This window comes from Rutilus rutilus (genome assembly GCF_951802725.1).
Source record: "Rutilus rutilus genome assembly, chromosome: 13".
Taxonomy (NCBI): domain Eukaryota; kingdom Metazoa; phylum Chordata; class Actinopteri; order Cypriniformes; family Leuciscidae; genus Rutilus; species Rutilus rutilus.
In genome coordinates, this window is record NC_140218.1 from 21,438,633 (window position 1) to 21,463,351 (window position 24,719).

General features: G+C 39.6%; 1 protein-coding gene across 2 annotated transcripts in view; it reads right to left on the minus strand.

The window, feature by feature from the left end:
• The window catches only part of rerea (arginine-glutamic acid dipeptide (RE) repeats a), a 108,938-nt gene that overhangs the window by 64,181 nt on the left and 20,038 nt on the right, over nt 1–24,719 (minus strand). For both annotated transcript variants that reach the window (XM_084428748.1, XM_084428747.1), the window contains exons 2-3: nt 18,499–18,970; nt 5,759–5,829 (exon numbers count right to left, since the gene is read on the minus strand). In XM_084428748.1, the coding sequence (XP_084284874.1) occupies nt 5,759–5,829; nt 18,499–18,826 (399 nt within the window). In that variant the 5' untranslated portion in view covers nt 18,827–18,970. The remainder of the gene's footprint in view (nt 1–5,758; nt 5,830–18,498; nt 18,971–24,719) is intronic.

Here is a 24,719-nt window from a genome sequence, read left to right on the forward strand (position 1 = left end):
TCCAAACCTGCATGTCTTAATCATTTGCATTACACACAAATACAGATACTTTAAAGAATGCTTTGACTGTCCATACAATGAGACATTTTTCAAAATATATTTTACTTTCCACAGAAGAAAAAGTCATACAGGTTTGGAACGACATTACGTTGTAAATGACAAATTGCATTTCAGCAAAAACTGGACCACAATGAATAACAACCTGTCTTTTTGCTCCGTCCTGCTGCCGTGCTTCATTGGAAATCATGAGTTCTTTTTGATAATTGTATTGTACATCACACCTAATTAAATGTCCATAAGCACCAATACAGCGAGAAGAGCAGGGCATTTCTGCTTGCGCCCGAGCCCCCAGAGGCAAGCAGCAATCACTCCATTAGAGGCAGCGCTGTGCTGCAGCTGAGCTGGCCAATATCAGCAAATTAGTTTAGCCACGGGGATGGGGGAAGGGTGCCACGGCAACACACACCGACAACAACAGTGTCAGTCATCGGGCATATGCAGCCGGCCCAAATTAACAGGAGGAACAAGTGAGGGAGGCAGACAGAGACAAAGAGGTTAGAGCTGGAGACTGTGATTGACTTGAGGATAAAGGCTTGTGGTGTTTATGATCGATTCGGTGCTGAATTGTCTGTGTCTGAGCAACCCCTGAGAGATCTTTCTCTTTCTGTCTTACCTCTTCTCCTCAAAGGCGACAACGTCTCAAGGCTGTTTCCAGCCAATAGTGTGTCAACAGGACTCGCTGCATAGCTGCTTTTCCTATTAGCAACAGATACTTAACTGAATGTGTCACCCCCATCACATTAATACAGCATATGTCTTATGCACAGCACTAATGGGCTGAGGCCGTAAAATAAATACACAGAGGCTGTCCGTGTCCTTGAAATCAGTATGCACCGCTGGCTTTTAGACACACAAAATGGTGCTGAGCTAACAGCGGCCCAGTATCATACCTGAACTGATTGTACCTGTTCTCTATTTGAGAAAGACAAATCTTCAAAATTACATGAGATTATGTTTAAAGTGAACAATATGTTTTAAAAGAGCAATAAAAGCTTACTATGGTATCATGAATGTTACTGTTTTAGCTCAAAACTCTCACTCACACACATAAAAAAAAACACAAATTATTCTGGTTCAGCTATAACAGTTACCTCCCATTCACCTCAAAAGACTCAACCAAGCCAGTTGTAGTTAAATCACAACACTACAAACTTTGAAGCAAGAAGGTATAAAAAAAATATGACAAAAAGACACAAGGTAAAAGACTCTTCCCACAAAGGTTCATGGGATTGAACACAATCAAATAAGAAAAATAACGGTACAATATAAAATATTAAATTCTAAATCAGGCATCATTAAAATAAAATACTCAAATTTATTCCTGTGTTTTTTTATTTTATTTTTATTTTAATAAAATAAATTTATTTTCAGCAGCCGCACTCTAGTCTTCAGTGTCACATGATCTTTCAGAAACCATTCTAATATGCTGATTTGGTTCTCAAGAAACATTTATATCAATGTAGAAAAATAAGTTGCTGCATTATACTTTTGTGGAAAGTGACTCCCCCAGGATTCTTTGATGAATATGAATATTTGGAATAGAAATGATACATTTTGCACTCAAATTCATGGGGCTTTCATTCCAACTAAGACAAGTGTGCGCTTGCGTGAATGTAAAAGATGGCGAGACGGACAGAAGAGATACATATGGCAGCTACTTATTCCCACCCCTTTTTACCCCAGCTAATCTCTTTTATTCTGTCTTTACCACAGAAATGTTTACACAAGCTGAGGAGAGCTCAGTCAGCTGTGCCTTAATCACAGTGTGTGTGTGTGTGTGTGTGTGTGTGTGAAGGAGTGACTGTGTGCGCTCACAAACAAGGGTGGAGGCACCTGTCTTTGTACATCTTTAAGCCCGTTTAAGCAGGAGGCTCATTCAGAATATCAATATGATTGAGGGGGAAAAGGAAAAGGTTGAGTGAAAAGCGTGTCAATTAAGGGTTTAATTTGGACTGAGTGAAGGGTGGAAACATCTCTGTGACAGTGTGAAGGTCTGTGGGTGTGTGTGCATCAAGATACAAGCGCACACACGGCACAAAAAAATATATATTGCTCAAAGAGGGCGGAGAGATCGATTGCAGCATGCAGGTTTTCTCTGCGGTGCTAACTGGATTCCCAAGTCATTAGATAAAGTACATGGGGTGACGTTGTTCAACCCTTAAGACTAGAGGAGAACCATATTAATGAGGTTGTTTTGCCAGAAGCGAGGCAATTTCCTCACCTCGCGGCGGAAGAGGGTTGCTGAGAGGGAGGCTCACGTGACGCTGCAAGAAACAGAAGCTCTCGAACACACGATAGCAAAAATACGGCTAAAGCAGCGTGTGAGACGGCCGCAGAAACCGATCCTCCAGAGAGCCATGATTGTTACGCATGTAATGAATTCACTTTATGATGTAGAACCACTCAGTAAATCCGCTAATGCTGGAACCTTTCCGATATCCTCATTTACCATTGTGGCCCGCTATCCCTATCTGCCCTGCTCAATACAAGTGAATGAATCAACCCAGTGTTAAAAGCTAAGAAAGGGAGAGAATGCATAAGAAGGGGGTGAGGGGTCAGGGCAATTGACCTTAAGGCTTTTCTAACATTTCAGTGGACAGATGCTCGCATCCCAATTAAGAGGAGAGGGGTGACAGCAGGTGATCAGAGGTGAGCATCTGAGCTGTAGCTGCACATCCATTACAGTTGTTTCAACTGAACTGAACATTGCCACAGCCATGAAACACTCCTATTCTACACGTTAACAAAAACTAAAACGCAGTGCATTTACAAACATTTAGGAGCATTTAGAACTAAACTTTAATACATTTAATTTTAAATTTAAATTGAATAAACACTAGTAAATACTAAAAGCACATCAAGTAGTGTACTTAAGTTACAATAACGCTCTCACACACACACTGTAATTGTTAAAATAGTGGATGCCTTTTTTATTACTAGCTTTTGTGTTTGCCTCCCTTCGCCATTTTACGCTAGCGAGGCAAGCGCGTATGTGACAAATGACTTCAGAGAAACGGCTATAATCAATTATGGTCTGTGGGTGGTCTGCATCAATGCAGAATGATCCATGTCTGCAATGCAATGTATCGTAGAAACAATTATAAAATGCAGTCACTCCAACTAGCCACTTTGGCGGGTTCAATTTTATATATATATATATATATATATATATATATATATATACACACATTTTTCAATTGTAGTCTTTTAAAAAGGCATCTGAAATAATAAACTAAGTGCAATGCGGTTTTGTCAAAAATTACGATTTTCGATACATATTTATGCTGGAATATCTGAAACGCTTCCAATACTCATGTTCCACCAAATAGATACTCGATACCAGCTGCGTTTCCCCACTCTCTCGTGGGCTGTGTCCGAAATCGCATACTCTCGAGTAGGTACTTATATTGAATTAATGAATTACTTCATGACTGCTAACAAAAGTACATTCTATATAGTATCACTGTGTGTAGTAAGACTGTTATCCAGACGTACTATATAAGCCATGTTGTCATTATCATGTGACCTACCAGCGTCAGTTGTCGCTTCACTGCCATTCACAAATCATCTCCCGTGGCCTCATGGGATTGTAAAGTGTCCATAGTATGCACACTTCAGAATGTCGCTGGAAATAGTAGGTCATCCGGGTACTTAATTTTTGGATGAACTAACTCTTTAAGGGGAATTCCCATGATAGTACTAGTTAATGCATTTGAAAGTTGTGTCTTGTTTACAACCTTGTTTCAGTCCCTCCTTTTCAATATAAAAGTCTTTGCTACCGACTCACTCATAGAGACAGTCTTTGCTGCCATAATAACGTAGCTAACTTTCACTGAAGTCGACATCACAATCACTAACGGACCCTTTCTCAATACCAAATATGGTTATTTATATAAAATAATATTTATCGAAAAATAATATTTAAATAAGCCATTATAAAAATAGAATAACTTTGTAAAATAGGAAATAAACAAGCAAACACAAGAAGTACAAAAGCAGAGCTAGTTATAGTTCAGTTAAATAAAAATATAAAGTTATGAAACTTAACTTTGCCCTTAGCCAAATCGATTTGCTCAGAAACAAGTAATAGATTAGCAAGACAAAAGATTGCACGCTTGATATACTCAATGAATTGGATATACTCAACGCTATTTAAATATAAGTCGCATATTTGAGGTCTAAATTGCCAAAAAAAATAAATTAAAACTACATTTCGTGACAATATCTATCTATCCATCCATCCATCTATTAATAATATTAATTAATAAGACATCACAAACTAGTTGACCTCACTAATCGACCACTCAACAATATGACTCGTTTATCATCACAACCTAATTACATGACAAACCAGTATCCAATCAACTTCACAGGCAACAACATGGATGAGCATCGACTAATAAGATGGATTAAGGTGGTAAAAGCTAGAAAGGAGGGCCAGTGAGGTCTTGTAACATTTCCAGCCATCAGACAAAGACCCCTAGATCTGCACTTAATCAAGGTGAAGATAATCACGAAACATACTATATGTTATTCTTGGCAAGAGCAAGATTCTGCTGCCCTCAGCACTCTTCCGAGCAATCCGATTACAGGCTGCTTGGATGCCCGAGCTCTGGCACACTCTCCCCTACCTACCCTCCCTTCCTCTGCACATCATTCTAACTCATCCAGCCAGCCCTGAACCCCCCACTTCAGCTCCTGCGGCTGTCATAAGCCATTCTGCCCCGTGTCCACCCCCTCCCATCAGCACCTTAGCTGTTCAGTACCATTAACAAAGCCTCATGGGTCTTCCTCCACACACTCTACAAGGGGGGGTGGCGGGTAAAGCCAAAGGACCTCTTGGCTAATTGTGTCCTGCTGTGGGGAAATAGCCATTAGAAAAGCCATAATGTGCTTATTTACTTGTGACATAACGTTATCTCAACATGGTGACCATCAAATGAGGCACCCATAGCAAAAAAAAAAAAAACTGCAGCTGTCTGCGGTTGCTGGGGGAAATAAATCACGGAAATATTGGCCTAATAAAGCAGACTGAATCTAAGGTGGTTTTGCACTCTGATCAATGTGTCCTTTGAAGATTAAATCTTTTTAAGAAGCTGATTAATAATCTATATAAAAAGCATCAGCAACGAGCGGATCAAGTAGCGAGAACTACGATCTGGAAAAGGAGTTTCTCTTTCCCTTTCTCTCGCTTTTTTTTTAATTGATCAATTAACGGCATGTAAAACCAAGCTGGCGCTACAACGTAAACATGTGTGAGCTAGACAGGGCTTTGTAGAGAATATCTGGTGCTCCGCTTCACACAAGCTAATTAAACTTGTAAATCTCAGTGTGTTGCAGGCTGATTTTCCTATAGAGTAAAAAAAACAGCATTAAAAGTAGAAAAAAGCCAACTGTCAGCACAATTCATTTCCAAAAAAAACCCTCATAAGCCTGGTTAACCAAGTGTAAAGGAAAATCTAAACGTATGAAACTTAATTTTCAAAAATGTAGCAGAATTGCTCCTGGACATCAACAGCAACTGGCCATCTCATTGCAAAAACCATACTGAAATTAAAGCAATTACCAACATCAAACGCCCATGTTTGATATTGTTTCTGACGTATAGAAAAAGAAAACAAATGAAACACAATGGCAACACAGTTACATAAGGGCGAGTGGAGAGTGAGCCTTGATCTGAAAAGCCGAGTCAACTCACCAGCTTGAAGTCCTGAATGCTACAGATGAAGTAGGGCGTGTTCGGCCGTCGGCTCTCTATGTACACACAATCTGTGAGGATGACAAAAAAAAGAAAAAAAGAGAGAGTGTTACCAACATCATCTAGACTGTCAGATAAGATCTCAATTATTTGAATTTCTCAAACCTGCACAAAATCTGTTTCCCTTTGTAAAACACAACTGGAATGCGAGTAATAGGATTAAATAGCTTTTGGATGCAGGACTGTCCTCCCTTTCCAGAACAAACATCAAGGGGAGTCTGAGAAAGAAGGTCAGTATTGTTCCAACAATTATGTGATGGCAGGGTTTTTTGTAGAGAAGAAAACACAATAACCCAACACAAGAGACAAAGTGAAGCTGATACGATGCAAAACGTATCCTAAATTACACAAAAATGATGTAACGTTTTCTCCTCTGAAGTGAAGCTGAGCAGAGGGCCTCTGTGTTTAAATTAAATGTGACTGGTGGTATGGCCAGGTCATGAACCTTCGTCTCCTTAACAAAAACATTCACACTGCACAGCCCCAACAAGAGAAAGCAGCTTTAGCTAAGGAGACACACATACACGCGTACACATACTTCCTTCCTCTGCGGTCAATCTGCCAAACATTTGTAGAGTGCGGGGGATGAAAAGATCACCCTCTTGTTCCACCCGCTTCTCCGCAGAGAGACAATCTGAGGCGCTCTTGAAATGGAAAATACTTCAGCGCTGTGCTGTACCGACATCAAAATTACTGTGAGGTTTTTTTTGGGGGGGGGTGGGTGGGCTGGGAAACGATGTCTGTTTAAAAGAAAGGGAGTGTTCAAGCTGTTTGCTAGATAAGAATCTTATTTACACCTCTAGTTTGAAGACAAGCATTCTTTGATAGTTCAAATGTGTTGAAAACACAAAGACTGCTGTGCTCGGATGCTTGGATCACCCTCTGTCAGACTCTGAGGTGCCAGCCGCTGCTCCATTCAAAACATTCATTATATTACAATACTATTTCACTATACAAATCCATTTTACACTGGCATCCAAGCCGGTATTTATGTTACCTACACCTGCACCGTTCAGCTTGAGATGAGGTGATGGGGTTGCTGTGGTTTCAAGTCAACATGAAATCAAAACGGACCTTTTTTACTTTAACCCTAAAAAGGGCAAAACCATAGAGAGACATCAGAAAATACTTTAGTGCTATTTTCCATTTCTGTTCAATTTCTATTTTCTTATTAGGACACAAATAATACAATTTCAGGATTTTTTTTCTTTAAAACATGACTTGTTTTAATTTTTATATCCCCCAGGATACATCACCCCTTTGGGGGTTTAAATTCATTGGGGGAAAAAATGCTTGTTTGGCAAAAATGTATTACGTTTGCAAAAACGTTAAAGTAAACATTATTTAACATAATTTTACAAAGAATAGCCTAAGTACAGGCTAATGCCCATTTATGCATATACTATTAGCCAACTATATCATATTTAATATGCAAATTTATAGGGCCTATAAATTATCAGCAACCAAAACTTTCCTGAAAAACATGTTGTACACAATCTAGTTCATGCTTTCAGTCCTCTTATTGATAGTACATACTTTGTTTTTATCAAGTACAGACTTTTTTGCTGTGAAATCTTTAATGGTTTTTATAAAGTAAATGTAAGATGAACATTTACTGGACTGAAGCAACTTGGGTTTACTTGAATATTCATGCATCATTGTTTTTAATGTTAAAAATAAAAGATAATTTTTAAATGTTTTCATGTTAATGTAAATGTTAAACAGGCTAAGGGGGAACATTTATTTGTCCATTTATCAATTATCATTGAATTGCATATATGAGCCATAAAAGCCTGATGTATGAATATGATACTCGACAAAAACACACACACGAGCTGGCAAAATGAGTCGGAATGCGCACGGGATAATTACGAGCTACAGGCATAACAAGTGAAAAAACAAGTCAATTTTTGGTTGCATTTAAGGTTTTCACAAAAATGAGTTCAATAAGACCTCGTCTAACGATCCCATTGCTCCAAATAACAATTAAACATCTAAAAGTATCTTTATTTGTACGTTTTCTGAGAGTACCACCTTTTGTCCATGAAAAATGCAGTTTTTCTCAGCTAGCTTCTCAACGACTGGTGCTTCCCCTGGAAAGCGCAGCATTCCAACTTTGTGAATATTCATAGGGAATTCTCGAGGGCATGAGTCTGAACCAACGAAATGGGATTTTCAAACTCATGCTGATGTAAACGAAACGATCTTACATAGACTGACAATCCGAAGTGTGAGCAAAGACAGCTCAGACAGCGTGCGATCCCCTATATACACTTACACACAGAATTGCAGTATTTCAAAATATCTGTCTTGGCAAGTATTCATGCAAACATTATCTGTTATGTCTTAGAATGTTTGGTAAACTGTTGTGGAAAAAAATCTGATGTGTAATATTATATTGCATCCGTGCGGCACAGTAGGTTAATATATAGGCTGTCTGTTTTGTTAATGTTAATCAAACAATTGTGGTATCATGCGATAAAGTTGAATAGTTTTCCTATAGATATTTGGGTTTGACTTGGTGTGTGCCAAATTTGGTGTTATTACCAGGGATATTAAGGTATGGTTGCTAGGTGGTTGACTTCAAAATTGACTTTGCTGAAAATTGTCCTGACTGACTCAATCGCCATCAAACAGGTGTAGCTCAGGCATTTTTTGTCTCATTCCAACAAATCAAACATCATTTTGAATGTTGTTTAATAAAGAATGGGAAAATAATGTGTTAATAATTTGTAAAAAATGTGTTCATTGCGACTCGTTGTGCCAGCACGGGTCACATACATACACACACACAATATTTGTTTTGTATAAGTTGCCAGAGCCCATAGCTTCATTGGAGGGGGGGCTCAAAGCCCCAGGAGGAAAAACTACTGCCTGACACTGTCCCTTCCTTCTGCCATAGAAAGTGTTGACAAATTGCCTGAAAAAATCCATGTATTGTTGATCTAAAACTGATTTCAGTATAGCTAACTAAATGACTATTAATGACTAAATGACTGAATATAATTTTTCATTTAAGAGTATTAAGTATTGAACTGATTTTCTAAAATCTTGGGGGATAGAAAACATTTACATACAGATGTAAAAAAAAAAAAAAACATAAAATTTCAACAAATGTAATAAGCTAACACTTAAAAACAACTTTTTGTCCCCTCCAAATATTGTAAATGTGTGAAATATATAAACTTTTATCTGAAGGCGAGTAGATTTCCCACTACAGGTGGTTATGTTGTTTTTAAATGCTGCCCGTGAGCTAAAAGAATGAATGAACAAAGTCACCAGATCTAAATATTCACAACAAACACCCTTTCAACATGAAACCAAGAAATGAGACCTACACTTTCACTGCCTCTTCCCACAGCCTCTCACATGTTTGTATCCCCCAGGATACAAAAACCTTTTTAAGGTTCATAGATATTCCTAGTGCCAAATTTGTCCATTCACATTATTCTAATAACAAATGTAATCAAAACGTAATAACTTGCTCCACCTCTGAAATGACTTTAGTTTTCTGATGACATCACCTAGGCCATCCGGTCTATTAGATAATGTTAAACAACAGCCGACTAGCTATTTTGCATTCAAGCCCAGCTAAATTTGTGCTGGGACCTGTCACTATTCACAATCCAATCAACTTCTAGATCTTACCATTACATTTTTTCTCATTGAATATACTATTTCAGTCAAAAGTCACTGTACAAAACTAAAACGGTTCACGAATGTCATTTCATGTTGACTTTAACCTACAAATAATTAATGCATAATGACCTAGGTGACGTCATCAGAGGCGGAGCAAGTTATTAAATTGCTTTTCTGATGACATCACCTTGGCCAAGTAGCTATTTCACATTCAAGCCTTGCTAAATTCAGGTAGGGACTGCCCACATTTCATGATCCAATCACCTTCTGGTCACAAATGCCATTTCATGTTGACTTTTAAAAGCAATTTAAAAATGTAAAACAGTTGACTTAAACACAATTTAAAAATGTAAAAGCAGAGATCAAACATCAGCTCTCAGGTCACATCATACGTTAACACATAATGCTAAAATACAAATAAACATTCATTTTACAGCTAAAGTCAATAAAGAGTTAGCTAATAGCAAGCAAGATGTTAAAAAGTTGCTTATCAGAAAGCTGAATTCAAAAATCATTACAGATTCCTGAACCCATGATTCAGTCACACTTCCTGGCTCATAAACAAAGGCCATGGCGCGTGTTAAAAACACAAGTTGTGCATTAACAAGCAAGTGCGACTCCACCATCTTGTCTCCAGTTTCCTAAAGTCGTAAGCAACGCTCGTGTGTGTTGATGAAGGGGTTGAGCCTCACAGTTACCCGGCAGCCATATCTGAACACACAGCTTCTGGAGCGTGGCACAAACACACTCTCACACCATAGCGAGGGATAGAAGCCTGTGTGAGTGTGTGTCATTGCTCTAAGCACAGATCTGGAGATGCTAGAAGTCTTTGTGTCTCCGTAGTGCTAAAACTGCAAGGAGATAAATGTTTATCTGAACACTTCAGTATTCCAGGGATGAATCCACGTAGCATGGGCTGAGGCGGCTAAAAGCTACTACTAACAAAAGGAGAGTGATTCTGTTCCAGCCTTCTTAGTGCACATCTTTTATTTATTTGTTTTGCCTGGTGCTGTTATTGATCTTGTTGCGTTTATCTGTTCAATGCAGCAGGCGGAATAAAGATATTTAATAGTCTGAGCACATTGTAAACCATTTGTTGGGAGTGTGTGTATGTGTGTGTGTGTTAAGAATGCAAGGGGGCCATTTTGAGTGGGTTGCATGTGTGACAGGAAAGGCTCGTTATCAGAGCTGGTCCGCACAGGGTATTCTAAGGCTCTATAGCGTGTTAGTGGGGTGGGCTGAGCTCTGTCCGACTGTTTCTACCTATGCTCATCTTCTCATTTACAAGATAACGTAAGTGATATCTATCAGTACTGTGACTGACAGCCTTCCATGGAGGGGGAGGGGAGGCTGAAGAACAAAAGAGACAAATCTCAATGAAATGAGATGACATGTTTCAGAACATCCCAGGCGGCGTTGAGAGGGATTTACCTTTGAGAACTGCGGCTTATAGTCTCTTAACCCGGCTGGTAGATTCATTTAGAGGAAATGGATTCCCAACATTCTGACAAGGCAATAGATGTCTGTGCTGTGAGCCGTAAGGAAAATACTGAGGTATAAAGATCTGGTTTAAAATGCTTCCTAGGGTAAATGAAACTGTAAACATGACTTTAGCCTATTTCTATGGAATAAAGCCACAAAAAATTTTCACTATTTATGTATTTTTCAAAAAAATTCAAGGGATAGTTTACCCAAAATATTTTGAAGAATATGGGTAATCAAACAGCTGATGACTTCCATAGTATGGAAGAAAGAAAAAAAAGACTATGGAAGTCCACAGTCCACCAACTGTTTGGTTACTGACATTCTTCAAAATATCTTCTCTTGTGTTCAACAGAAGAAAGAAATTCATTCAGGTTTGGAACAACTTGAGGGTGAGTAAATGACAATGTCAATTTTCATTTTTGGGTGAATTATCTCTTTAATTATATTTAATCATTTTTATTTAATTACTCCAATATTAAATAAAATTAAATAAATTACAACAATTCTTTGATTATTACAATTATATCAAAAACAACATGTATCATTGTTCAGCTTATTTTTCCAGTCATTTCAATAGGAATCCACATGATTGGGAGTTTCACGTGAGGGAAAAAGATTTCCCCATGCAGATTTTGCATCGTGTTCAGCTTGGTCACACAGATTCGCTAAATTGGCCAATAGAAAGCTGCTTGGTTTGAAAGTGAGCTGTGCTTCATACATCTATACCACTGACATTAAATAATGGACCTTTTATGCCCTCAACATTTAGCTAATGTGGACCCACATTAACATTATGACAAGTTTAAATCAAAGATGTTATTAATGCCACCATTTGCGGTCTCGAAATGTAACGAGAAATATGCTGGCCAAATAATAAAGCAATTGTGACATCGATATTTTTAAAAAAGACCGAAAAATCATTGCTAAATCTGCAAAAAAAACAGCCAAGAAAATGTGTTTTTAAAACAACCCAAAAGGTACTTTTCCCACCCATCTGTGAAACTCGTTTCCAAACAAAAGGACCTCGGGAGATAAATTGTATTTAATATTTTACAATAATGACACTCCTCCCTGGCCGTGAAGAGTTGCGAGGCTGTAATTTGCTTTGTACTTTGAGAGCGGACCTTTAAGACTCCAATCTGTTCAGCTGCGTTCCAGCCATTTTGTGTTTTTAGAGAAGCCCCTCTCCATCAGAGAGTGAGCAGGCAGAGAATAAAGGGAAAGAGACCAAAAGAAAAAGAGAGAGAGGAGGGTCTGGGGGAGGGGTGTATAGGATTTGAGGGGATATGTGCAGTTCTAGGGGCTTTGTGGACTCCCAAATGCCTCCCACAGGCCACAGGTCCCAGCTCTCTCTCTCTCTCCCCGTCTCTCACACAGTCTCTTTACCTGACTCTCTCACTCTCTCTCTTAGTGGCCTGAAGAGAACAGAAGGGTGGGGGCTTTGCAAACAGCACAGATCCATTATCGACCACTCCACTGAAGCAGCCTGGCCTCATCCTAAGATTGAGATTTATTGAGCTGAAGAAATAGTCCATCACACGCCGAGATGCGTTCACACACACGCGCACCCGTACTTAAAGAAACTGACAAAACACCCTAGCGGATGTTAGAAGTTGATCTGTTTGCAGCTATTATTTCTTAATGTATTGTCATCCGTCACTTAGCAACATGAATATTCATGCAGAAAGGGAAGAGGGGTAGCACTCATCCAATCGTCCTCCTTTTCCGCCGAGGCTTATTGTTCACTCAGCCATTCTTCTAAACCGGTAAAGCGTGGCTAATTTAAAACACACCTTTACCGATGAAAGAAACCTGCCCTGCTTTCCGTGTCAATCCAGTTGCTGTTTTAATCCACTCCACCTCCAAGGAGAAAGGTTGAGACACAAAAAGGCTAAAGTAAAATATTAATATTTCACAAGCACTCAAGCTGTTTCCTTCAAAAGATTGCCGGTGTTACCTTCGATAATACCTTCTGCTAGGTGACGTCTTGGCTCATTGTTAAATGCAGACACTCGCTGTGGTCATGCTTATCTTGAAATTAAAGTAGCCAGAGCAATGCAATAACGAAACGGTAGGGGGTTTGGACAAGGTACTGACTTCACACTCCACGCGTCACATTCACACCCCTCTTCCTACATGACCGACAAGCAGCGAAGTGTCGACCTACGCCACTCGTGTCACATCGTACTGGGAAGCACTTCAGTGCAGGTGCTTCAGCTGGCACCAATGCCCCGTGTCAGGAGGAACAGGCCGGTCTTAACCCTGCTCATCCAATTTACACTGCTGCTCATATCCTTCGCCTTGAGATCTGCAGCTTCAAACATACTCACAAAACTTATTCTGCTCTTCTCCCATATCCACCATTTCAAGTTTGTACATTTTTGCCCCATCTCATAGCAGGAGATTAATACCTTCAGCCTGAATTATCAAACCTTATGCAGCTTTGCCCTCAGAGTAGCAGGCAGGAAAAAGCTGACTCCCTCTGGGCCGGGAACAGAAGCCGTTTGACAAGTGTGGTACACTTAGTCTGTAGCAGCTTTCTAATTTGTAATTGGCAGGTGGTTCAATTTCACAAAAGCCTCTACAGTCTCCCTGTCATACAATGCTACATGGGGGGAAATTTCAGAATAGATCTGGCTCTTTCATTTCCAGCTATCGGCTTGGTAGGAATTTCTCTGCGCACTGTTTGAAATGTTGTAAAGGAAGAATTTCAGTGACACTTAAGCCTTTTATTTTGGGAAGAATAAAACTTGACACATGGGGTTTAAAACCAAGAAACAAACAAAAGCGGCTAACGATATATGATTGTCTGTACATCTTAACGTAGATGCATTGTGTTCAACACTAGCTATTATGCGGAGTAAACCAATCATAAAAGAGTTACAAAAATATACTATTGTGTTTAAAATTAAACAAACTAAGATCAATCGTTTTAATCGCCACAAGTGAATTTAGTATGAAAAATGGATAATCATTTTGGAGATCTGCTAAAGATTACAACAGTAAAGAGTACAGTACTAAATTACGGTTTTTAAAGATTAACTTTAAGTGAGCATTAGATAGCAACTATTGGTACATCCAAATGTCTTCTATTTTTACTTTTAGATTAATACCAAAAAAAAATCTAAATAAAACTGAAATAAATCACTAAGATAAACAATGTGGTAAAGATGAATCATGCATCCCTAGTCAGAGGTTCACTAACTCAATTATGACCTTTCTGGCACAAAAATCCTTAAAATGAGGATGCTATGAGGATAAAAATAAATGCTACATGAGTATAAAATGTGGCCCTTCTAATTTCACCCATTTGATTTGATTTGATTTAAACAGCAAAGCTTCTGTTCTCCCCTTCAAGACAAGGATACGAGGGTCTCCTTGTCGCCTGCTCTGCCTCTGTCTGCTTTTCATCCCCCATCTCTCTTTCTGTCTGTCTAAATCTTGAGACAGCTGGAAGCAGAGTGGAAGACATGCATGGAAAAGTTGTCTCTCTACATGGGGTGATACTGTTGCTGTCTCCTCAGAAGAGCAACAGGGAGATGAAGACTGCTGCTTGATGACTCACTCAGGTGGTCAAATGCTGTTAGTCTCACCTCGCTGAATAATACATGACTCTAAGCCAAGAGAGAGCCTGGTTTCTCCCCCTGACAACAAACAGAGAAGTTTGTTTCAGCAATGGCCCGAATGCTCTTTGCGAAGGTGGTGCATGTCCATTTTCATCCCACCACGTCAAGTCTATTGAGTTCATTTTTGACTCTGTTCCAGGGAAAGATCGGAAGCTTTGTTCGCCTGTTAGTGTTTCTATAATCTCTCTACTGGATCCACCGACAAACATGAAACTTAGACCGAGCTGCTAATCAGGCAAAATTGCGAGCAGACAAATAACCAGTCTTGAAATGACATTAGCGAGCTGACAAGGAACCACTCAGCTCTGTATGGAGGTGAGGACGATGTGCTCAAGCTCCCGGTGGAGATTTCAGCCTTACGGAAAAGACTGCAGGCTTTGGGTGGCTCCATAATTAGGTGACAGGTGTCCAGACACCCACAGGCAGCCAGAAGAGAGAGAAATAGAGGCCACCTTCAGGGACGTACTCATCCCTACTCAGCCTTTTGTAAATTCAACATCTAGACCTCCACCTCAATCATAACCCCAACAATAAGCTCTGTTCCAAAACCTAGTAAGCTGTCTTGCCGTCTACTGTCTTCGATCCAATATTTATTAACTTATCAGCTCAGAACATGCCAAATTTCCTCCCCAAAAAAAGAAAAGAAAAAAAGAAATCACTCAACTAATGCTGTAAACTATACAGAGAATGACAGTTGGTACATCATTTTAATATTAAAATTAATTGTTTAATTATTTGTAGGCTACATATAAGGAAGTTTTTATAATAAAGTTATAATACATTTAATGATAATGTTTCTTCTAGTTTTTTAATATAAAAACATTTAAATGGTGGCTGTCATAAAATGGATTTATTCAAACATACATTTAATTTAAAGGACAGGTTAAGTAAAAATACAATGAATATGCAATAGCCTATAAGTGCTTATATTTAGCAAAAAATCTCCTCTCAAAGTAACTAGCTGACTAACGAGTTTTCGGACAATGAATGGCTTTTCTGAGGTAAATGTGACATTATTTACAAGCTGTTTTATTGACTCCTTCCTGCAGTTGAAACACTGAGCAATTACATGTGACATGATACAGATTTGTTGTAGTATCAAGTTGTAGTATCTTTCAACATACCTTCATGTTTATTTCGTGTTGTAACTAGTAAAGCGGAAGATATGATCGGTTCACAAGCACTCTGCTTGAACAGAGGCGCAACAACAAACTGTCAGGCCACAGAGCACCAAACAAGATTGCGCCAGCTCGAGAGATGTCTAAGGTCTCACTCCGGTCTATGGGAAAGTAGCCCATTTTTGATTCTTGTGAGGTTTGTGCTTGCAATTTCACCCCGAACCCCTCCCTGCCACTTTGATTTACATAAATGACATATTTATTCAAAACGGTGTATTCTGCTGAAAAGCAACTGGTTTGCAGGTATAAAACACTCACTAGGCAGGCAGCCCACTAGGTTTTGGATGAGAGTTATAATGAGCACAATAAAGCCCACCCCAACCCTCAGCCGAGCCCACTGTGGATATTCACCTCTCTTTATTGTCAGCATTCTCATCACACGGGTGGGAGTGGTACTCATCCAGCCAATCCCGCTTGATGAGCTCTCCATTTTAAAAGCCAAATGGCAGCCAGGGAGACAAATTGCCGTCACAGTACAAGGACATTGGTGTGACTGCAGGTTGTAAAGACGGACTGCAGACAGCCACGGCCAGCTCGCAGAGGCCTGAGTATTGATCTCATGTGTGTATAATCTCCCGGCTGGATCCATAAGCTGCCTCTGTGTAGCGAATATCCGCAAAGCTACAGGGAGCCTGGACACGAGAACGCCACTCAAAGGCCTGATCGATTCAGATGCTTTACTCTTCCTTCCATCCGAGTGGCCCTGTCTGCAATACAAATGCCTCTCCATCTCTCTCTCCCCATCTGTATCACACTCCACACTCACTCCTTTTCTCCTTCCTTCCTCACTCAAGCACAATCCATCTCTCCAACGACGAGACTACGTGCCTTATTTGCTTTTTTGCAGACATCCTAATAAATGCACACTAAGCTTGCTATAAAAACGTTAGTGGACAAAATGTATGAGAGAGATCTTCGTGTTGGCTTTCAATATTACTTCCTCTTATCTAGTGTCATACGTACACGCGGCCGACTCTCTCGAGCCACAAAAGCAATTATTGTCTTGTTTCAGTTCTCTCCCTTGATTACACTCTCTCTTTTTCCGTTGGCTTCTCGCCGTTTTTAATACCCACTCCAAGGGTGGGCAGTTTTACATATTGTGTGTCACTAGACAAATATAAAAGGATTTAACATTTAGTAGGGTTTAATCCAGCACAGGCTTTGTGTCTACTTAAGCCGCTCGAATCAAATCTGATTGCAATAAGGCTGCAGAAACTGACCGCAAACCGAAGGCATGCACATACAGCAAGGCCTGCACAATTAATTAATCGAAATAAACCGCAAAATGTTTACACATTAAATATATGTGTTGTGTGCCTTTTATAGGCAAGCAGCTCATGAACTAGTTTCAGAGCAGTGCGGTTCAGAGATTTTTATTTTACAGTGAAATATTACAATAGTAATATTTGTTATTATTTATATTTTACATTAATAATAATAAATAGTTGTAAATATCAATATATTTATGTATATTCACAAATTTGTCCAAACTGTAAAGCCCTACAAACAAGCACAAAAACATCATTTTAAAAATTTTGATGGAGATTTTTTTTTTGATAAATAATAAAACATGCAGTTATCCAAAACACAATGATGTCACTAAAGCATTAACAGATCAGCTGTAAGACGTCAAATGAAAGGTTCGCAGTATAAACAGCATAATGCAACAACTTAATCCTTGGATCCCTAAAACAACAAACACCATAATTGGCAGTGCAATTAAAATCCTTTTTTTTTTTTTTTTTTTTTATAGCTGCACCTTAAAAAGCGCCTTAGTTATCTTCAAAAACATGGTGACCATCCCATTCTATTCTCTACTGCAGCAGTGACAAAATCAACTAACATGCCTCAGATGTGTGTGATTCAATTCAATCTTATCTAAAGCAGACTGGCGGTACTCTCCAAAACAGAGCAGGGAAGGGGTCTGCTGGGTTATTACTGACAGAGAGCTTCAGCAACTGTGTTTTCAAGGACCTTCAGCAGATAATGCCTCCAACCCGATTCCACTGGGGCAACAGCGCGGGGAAGAGGAGGAGGAGGGGGCAACCATCACACCATTCCTCACCTTCCCCCTCCGAGCAAACACATTTCTGCTCAGCAGAAGAGATGGAGTGGAGAGATGAGATTGGAAATTACACAAATGGCTATAATTTGAAGTCTTCGCATTAAATAACTAAGCATACTGCTTGACCTTTCAGTGGCTGCTAAATAAATGAAAGACACGGCGAGGATGATTTAGAACTATGGCAGCCGTGCTTTGCCCTCTGTCGGAGTGTTGACATTTCCCCCCAGTCTCATGTACAACCAATTTCTAAACAGCAGGTGAAAGAGAGGCCATGTTTACAGCGCAGGAAAAGGTTATTGCTCTGTTCTAGGCTCAATCTCAGCGCCTAATAAAGACCTAATGTGGACCGTTTCGCTTTTTCTGCCACTCACTGAAAAATACAAATAAAAACAAGAATCTTGTGTGCTTTGGAAGGCTAAGTGTGAAAAATATGACCGTTTCAAATATCATCACTGTGATTTCTTCTGCATTTTCATCAAGAAGCAGTGAATGTATTTAGTCAAGCACAGCAGCCAATGTAAATGCATTTTTTTCATCCAAGTAGTGGATGATGTGACATGTTTATGCTACGCTGAAGCACCATTTTCAGCAACGCATACAAAATATTGCCAAATACATTTTGCTGTCCAAACAGCATGGTTATTTAATGACAAACACATCTTCAACTTGAGTAGAACCAGAACTCACCGCCAGGTCTGTAAACAATGTCATCCTCCGTAATGAAGGAAGTAATCTCGCCGTTCTCCATTCGCTCATAGCGCGACTTCTTTTTGGGCAGCTTCTTCTTATTTTTCTTGCTGCCCTCCTCGGCGTTGGCGGCCCCAGGCGTCTCGTTGTCGTCATCCTCACTGTGTTCGCTCTCAGCATAGTTCTTAGCACCGCCCTCCAGCGTGCAACTTCGCCGGGGCCGTGAGCTCTCGCACTCTCGCATTTTGTCCCGCTTCTCGCGGTCTCTGTCCCGGTCTCGGTCACGCTCGCGCTCCCTCTCCTTGTCCTTCTCTTTGTCGGCAGTCATGATTCGCCACGTGCCTTCTTCTGTCCTCTCACGGCTGGGCCTCCGTGAAAGGTAGACTGTGAGCCTGGGCTTCAGTCTTCTGAATTTACCAATCAAATCCAGGGAAAATTTGGCCACACCAACAACCCCAGTGTTTCAGAAGAGCTGAAGGGAGAGAAAAAAGAAAAGACATTGTTAGAGTAGTTAATGTGACACTTTTTTTGTTCTATTTATTAATTTATTTCAAAATGTATTTAAAAAAAGGCAAATCAACAATTACTTGAATACACCTCTTTGTAATGAATTTTGGGAATAAAATGCCACAGTGATACAACTATTCTGTTCTCATAGTGAAGTTAAAAGCCTCATTTGAAAAAATATCATAGGACCTGTGCAGACTCTCATGAGTCATCAAGTCTCTTAAAATATCAGATAATTTGACCTTTTTATGACAAGGCAAGGTTAGATGTAAAATGTAATTTGGTGCATCTTGCTCAATATTCTTTTGAAAATAATGAAGATATGTATTAAAGCCATGCGAAAAAATAGCACTTTTTACTTGATGGTTACAACATTAAACATGCTCTAAATGTGCTTTTCATGTTCCCCAACACACAGTGAGATATTTGTAAAACCAAGGGCCTGTTGATACTCATGCAATCGGTTTAATCAATCACAGCCGGCGAGCAGCGCTGTGACGTCGCACACCAAAAGGAACATCAATCGCCGTCTCTTCCACAGCAGCAGCGCATGTCCTCAGGAGAGCTCTGAGCAAAGCTATATCAAAAAAGCACAAACTTCAAGCTCCCTGCTCTATTCCCCAGCTCATTTCTGCCTGGCGATGAAAAGCGCCACTATGTTTCCCTGCACAGTGGCCTAAACAGGATTCCCCACTGCATTATCAAACAGGCTCAGCTGCACGTTTTACAGGATATTAGGCTTATATAGACGTTTGCACAACTAGCCAGCTAAGGCTATCGAGAATAGAATTTCTTACAAGTAATACATTAGACTGGAATAAGACCTAGTGCTCCCTCCAGGCCACAGTGTTTGTTGGTTGTTGGTTGTGCATGCTGGTCAGGCAACTACAGCCTGGCCAGAGGCGGCCCTACCTCAGCTAGCACAGCGATCACCCGTGGAAATCAGAACAGACAGGCATGGAGAAGAAACCTGGCAAGAGACTCAGACAGAAAACAGCTTTGGATCAAATCCTGTTTTTACAACGCTCGCTGCTACTTGCCTCTTTTAAGTCAACATTCATGAAAATAAAGATCAATCTTCCATTGGCCGAAAAGTGAGAGGTGGAAAACAAAACAAGGCCGCTAATATGAGAGCATGAAATGGCTGCGTAACAATGAAGTGCACTTGAAAGAGTCCACGCCGCTTTCCCCCTCTTCAGTTAAACGGGAAACTAAAGATTACAGCCTCTAGTGCAGCCAAACCTGACAACAGCGAGTGAATTTGGAAATGTGAGGAGCCTGCGGGAGGACAGCAGCAGGACAGAATTGGGCTGTTTGTCAGTGTGAGAGGTGTGTTTATAGAGCAGGTATAAAAATGAAGAGAAATGGCTTATGACAGGCACACTGGTGCAGTTGACAAGCAGCCCTGTCAATGACAGCCTGTCATCTTGAGTAGACGGCAACTGACGGGGCAGCTGCTCCCCTCATCAACCTCAAACACTACAGACTGATTACAGAGCTGCGCCACCACGTCACGACCCGATTAATCACCGCATGATGAGTTACCATGCTGACCACCAGCCTGAACATACAAAAACACACACACACACACACCTACATACATAAACCATAAAATCAACTAGACAGTGGGTTGCTAAAATGTCGTGTCAACTAAACGATCAGTGAAGAAGTCCTGCACAATTAGACCAGTTTTGAGTTCATCAGACACTGATCAGACATGTTTCTTAGGGGGCGTTTAAATAGGACACATTCTGGTGTTCAAATACAGCCAGTCAGAGAGCAAGATCATCAAAACACAGCACATTTTTTCACACAAAAAAACAACAACTATTGCATTATGGGCGCTTAAATACAATGAGATGTGACATGACGGCAAAACACGGTTTTACCGTGCAACTAAGGTTAAACACAGCTAAAACACAGGATGTAAGTACAGTAATTAATGCACCAATGCAAAAAAATTAAATAAATTTATCAAATCTAGACAGTCAGTCAGTCAATCTCAAATTGTTGGATGAGAAAATATAATGTATACTAGCTTTCAAAAGTTATAAATAGCTGTACATAAAATTAGAACTGTAACTGATTAAAAATGTAAACAAAAGTAAAGAATAATAAATTCTATAATACATTATCTAATAAAAAAAAAAAAAAAAAAAAAAAAAAAAAAAAAACATCACACAAGCACTACATTGTAAAAGTGTGTGGTTCTCGAATGCTTTGAACAAGCGAGTTTGAAGTCCAGCGAATAAGCCTTTATTGGAGGCAGCACCTTATGATAGCATTACAATTATTATTATTAAAAAATATATAATAATCCAGAACAGTATTACAAGACAATTAAGGTGTCATGACAATGCTCCGATACCAATAACCGATACCACACAGCGTGTGTACAGTGTTTGTGTCCAGACGAAGAAACACCAACAACAGAGAGTATAATGGGGATAAAAGGGAAGGCTGTCTATGAAGTAAATGTATCTAATTAGTGGAATATTAAACAAAATATAGTAACGCTTATATAGCTGTGGAGCGCGAGCTGATAAGCGGAAATACGAGCAGTGGATTGAACGTGCAGCAGCACAGACGCGCGAGCTGGTCGAGCGCATCCCTTTTTTCACAGATATCAGTGGAAAGTTTGTAGTTCAGTCGAATATGGAAATGAAAGTAAAACAAGGCATGTATTATTAACGTTAACTGATATGAGAGAGAGAGAGAGAACTTCTGTTGAATGCTCTTGGTTGCTGATAGTTCACTCAGCACACATGCATCATTTGGATTAGAACTAAATCATATAGGCTATGTAAGTAAAACATGAACTGCTACTTGATTTATGTATAACAAGTGGTTCCCTACATTATTACAGGAAGGAGGTACAGTAATCACAACATTTTCTGTGCGCAAACATCCGAAGCGTACACCCTGAAAGCTGGGCATCAGACACCGCGCAATTACGTCTTGTGCTTGAACGGACGAATTCAGACTAAATTATGTAAAAACGAACGTCTTGGCACGTATCCTAGTAAACATAGTCGGATATATCTTAAGTGAACGTAGACAGTTGAGAAATAAAATGTCCAACAGTATATTGGATCCATGCATTCGGCAGTCTAATAAACCTGCTGCTCTGTTTTAATGTTAACAAAACAAAGGACAAAATCACTCACTGGTCTAGACTGAATAGGGCCTAACTTTTGTAACTTTATAAAGATCCATCTATATTTAATTTATACAGTGATGATTATGCAGTGTTATTTCACATTTGATTATTTTATTCGATTTCTGTACCTGAAACCTACTGTTAGACCTACCTGAGACCCCCCAAAAACACTGTTTATTTCATTTGTAGACTTTTTGTTCTATTGTATTTGTGCTATTTGTAATTTGATTACTTGTTATTTTATTACTGACTGCTTTCTTGTCTTTAATAATGTTTAAGTTAAATTTACATTCATTATTAGGCTAGTAGTTTTTGCTGTTGTATCAAAATTGGAATAGAGAATTGTGATATTTCACTGGTATCTAGGCTAAACATTTGAACCATTGACCCAGTCCTTAGCACTGAGCCCTTCTGGATATATATTTAAAATTACAAATGCAGTGAAAATACAGGTATCGGTATCGGCAAGTACCAAAAAGGAAAGTATCAGTATCGAACTCGTTCTGGAAAAAGTGGTATCGGTGCATCCCTAATAAAAAACCTTCCTGCATCTCGACTCCATTAGACGAGCATTGCACAACCTTGTGCCGTATGATTGATAAATTACTACTGCAGAAAAGTCAGCGATCCACACCTTCTCACATGTAAAGAGTGTGTTATTTATACCAACAGGAGCATTAGCAACCGGTGATAGGCAGCGGCTGCAGTGAGGTTTACAACACTGACCAGCAACAATGCATCAGTTCATGTGGCGTCTGAATGGTGACCAGGACCAATTAAGCAATGGCGAGTACTCCCCTCAACACTACCCACAGATGAATAACGCGCTGTGGGGCAGGTGAGGCTTGAAGCCATTACACATCAATCACCAGAGCAGGACCTTTTGAAAGATACCAGCTGTCTTAATGGAAAAGGGAGGGAGAGAGGCAGGGAGGGAGAAAAATCAGCCATTTGTGAAAGCCGGTATAAAAAAAAAAAGCTTCAGGGGTCTCAGCCAACAGCACCTATTTTACCATTTCCATTACTGCAATGAAGTCAAGGGGTGTGAGCCAGGAGGTTTTAAATAAAAATACATTTCTCCTTCAGAGCAGCGGATAAATTAGACCTTCTCACCCCTCCAACCACACAGTTGCTCTGCCACTATTAACACATCACCTCACAATGGGCACACAGCAGGGCTCTATTACAAAACACACTTCTTTTTCAACATTACTCTTTCATGCTGCATGTTTTATTCATCCTAAATCACTCTCCTATTACGCCAATAGGCCGACGCATTCATCTCTGTGATTTGAGGCAAAAGCCAATAAAGGGTCAGGCAACACAAATGCTACTTCCCCAAGACACCCGTATTGCCAGGTGCTTCATTTCAGGGCTGTAACGAACAATTATTTTGATAATCGATTAATCGCTTAAAGGGACAATGTGTAGGTTTTTAGGTATTTTATTATCTAAAATCAATATTTTTATTCATAAATATGTCCTCAATGGTGTACAAATACCTCTGCTAATTATCTGACTTATCCTCATAAACGAAGAATTTATTATCTTTATATACATGGGACGGGTAGGTCCACGGAGGCTTCCATGTAGTTCCGCCATCTTGAAAAACTATAATAGCAGAGAGGGACAAAAAGTACTAGGCCAACGCGTTTTCGTTCAGAGCCAGCGTCACGTGACTGAAGCCAGCAGAAGCGGAGGAGCAGAGCAGTGAGAGACGCTTGTCACTGCCGCGGCAAGTTTAAAAGGCTGCACTGTACGGTTATTTATAATGGAGGAGTCCATACATATGCTGAGTTACAAGATAAGGAGTCCTCGTCGTCGAAAAAGTCCAACATAGACCGTAAAAGGAAACGTGACCGGAGATTACAAAAAACAAGGGTTAATGTCGGGATTGCTAATGCAGGATAAAGCTTTCAAAAGAGACGCTGAAGTTGTCTGCTTTCTTCTCGACAGGTAAGTCAATGTTACGGTCTTAATTACAAGCTTTATTTCATTGCTTGGTTGTGTACTTTATTATATAGACAGTAGAACATTTATAGTTAAAAGTTAAACAGGCTCTTTGATGAATAGCAGCTATTGAGTAAAGTAGAGAAGGCCCTAAAAACAAGGTTGTAAGTTTTGTTTGTTCAAAACTGTAACATTCGTTTGTTCGTTGTGTCAAGTTTCAGTTTGTTTGAAATAACAAACCAGTTCACCCGAAGGAAAACTCAATAAAGTGCTATTATAAGACATCCTGTCATAGCTTTTTGGTACATAACGGCTACCGTAGATGCAACACGCATTTGAAAAAGCGAGGCGCTGGAGAGCATTATTTGTTTGAATGCAAAATACAATTTCACCGTTAGATGGGAGAAATTCCTACACAATGTCCCTTTAATTGTTTTCTGATCAGCCGATTAACCCTTTAGTTAACCTACCAATAAATAACCGTAAACTGCCATTAATCTTTCCATGTTTTATTTAAACATGTTTTCCTAAAATTCTAATAAATTAAAAAAATACCAATGTAAAAAAGTGGCAAGAATTAAAAGGCATCTACCAGTAATACAAA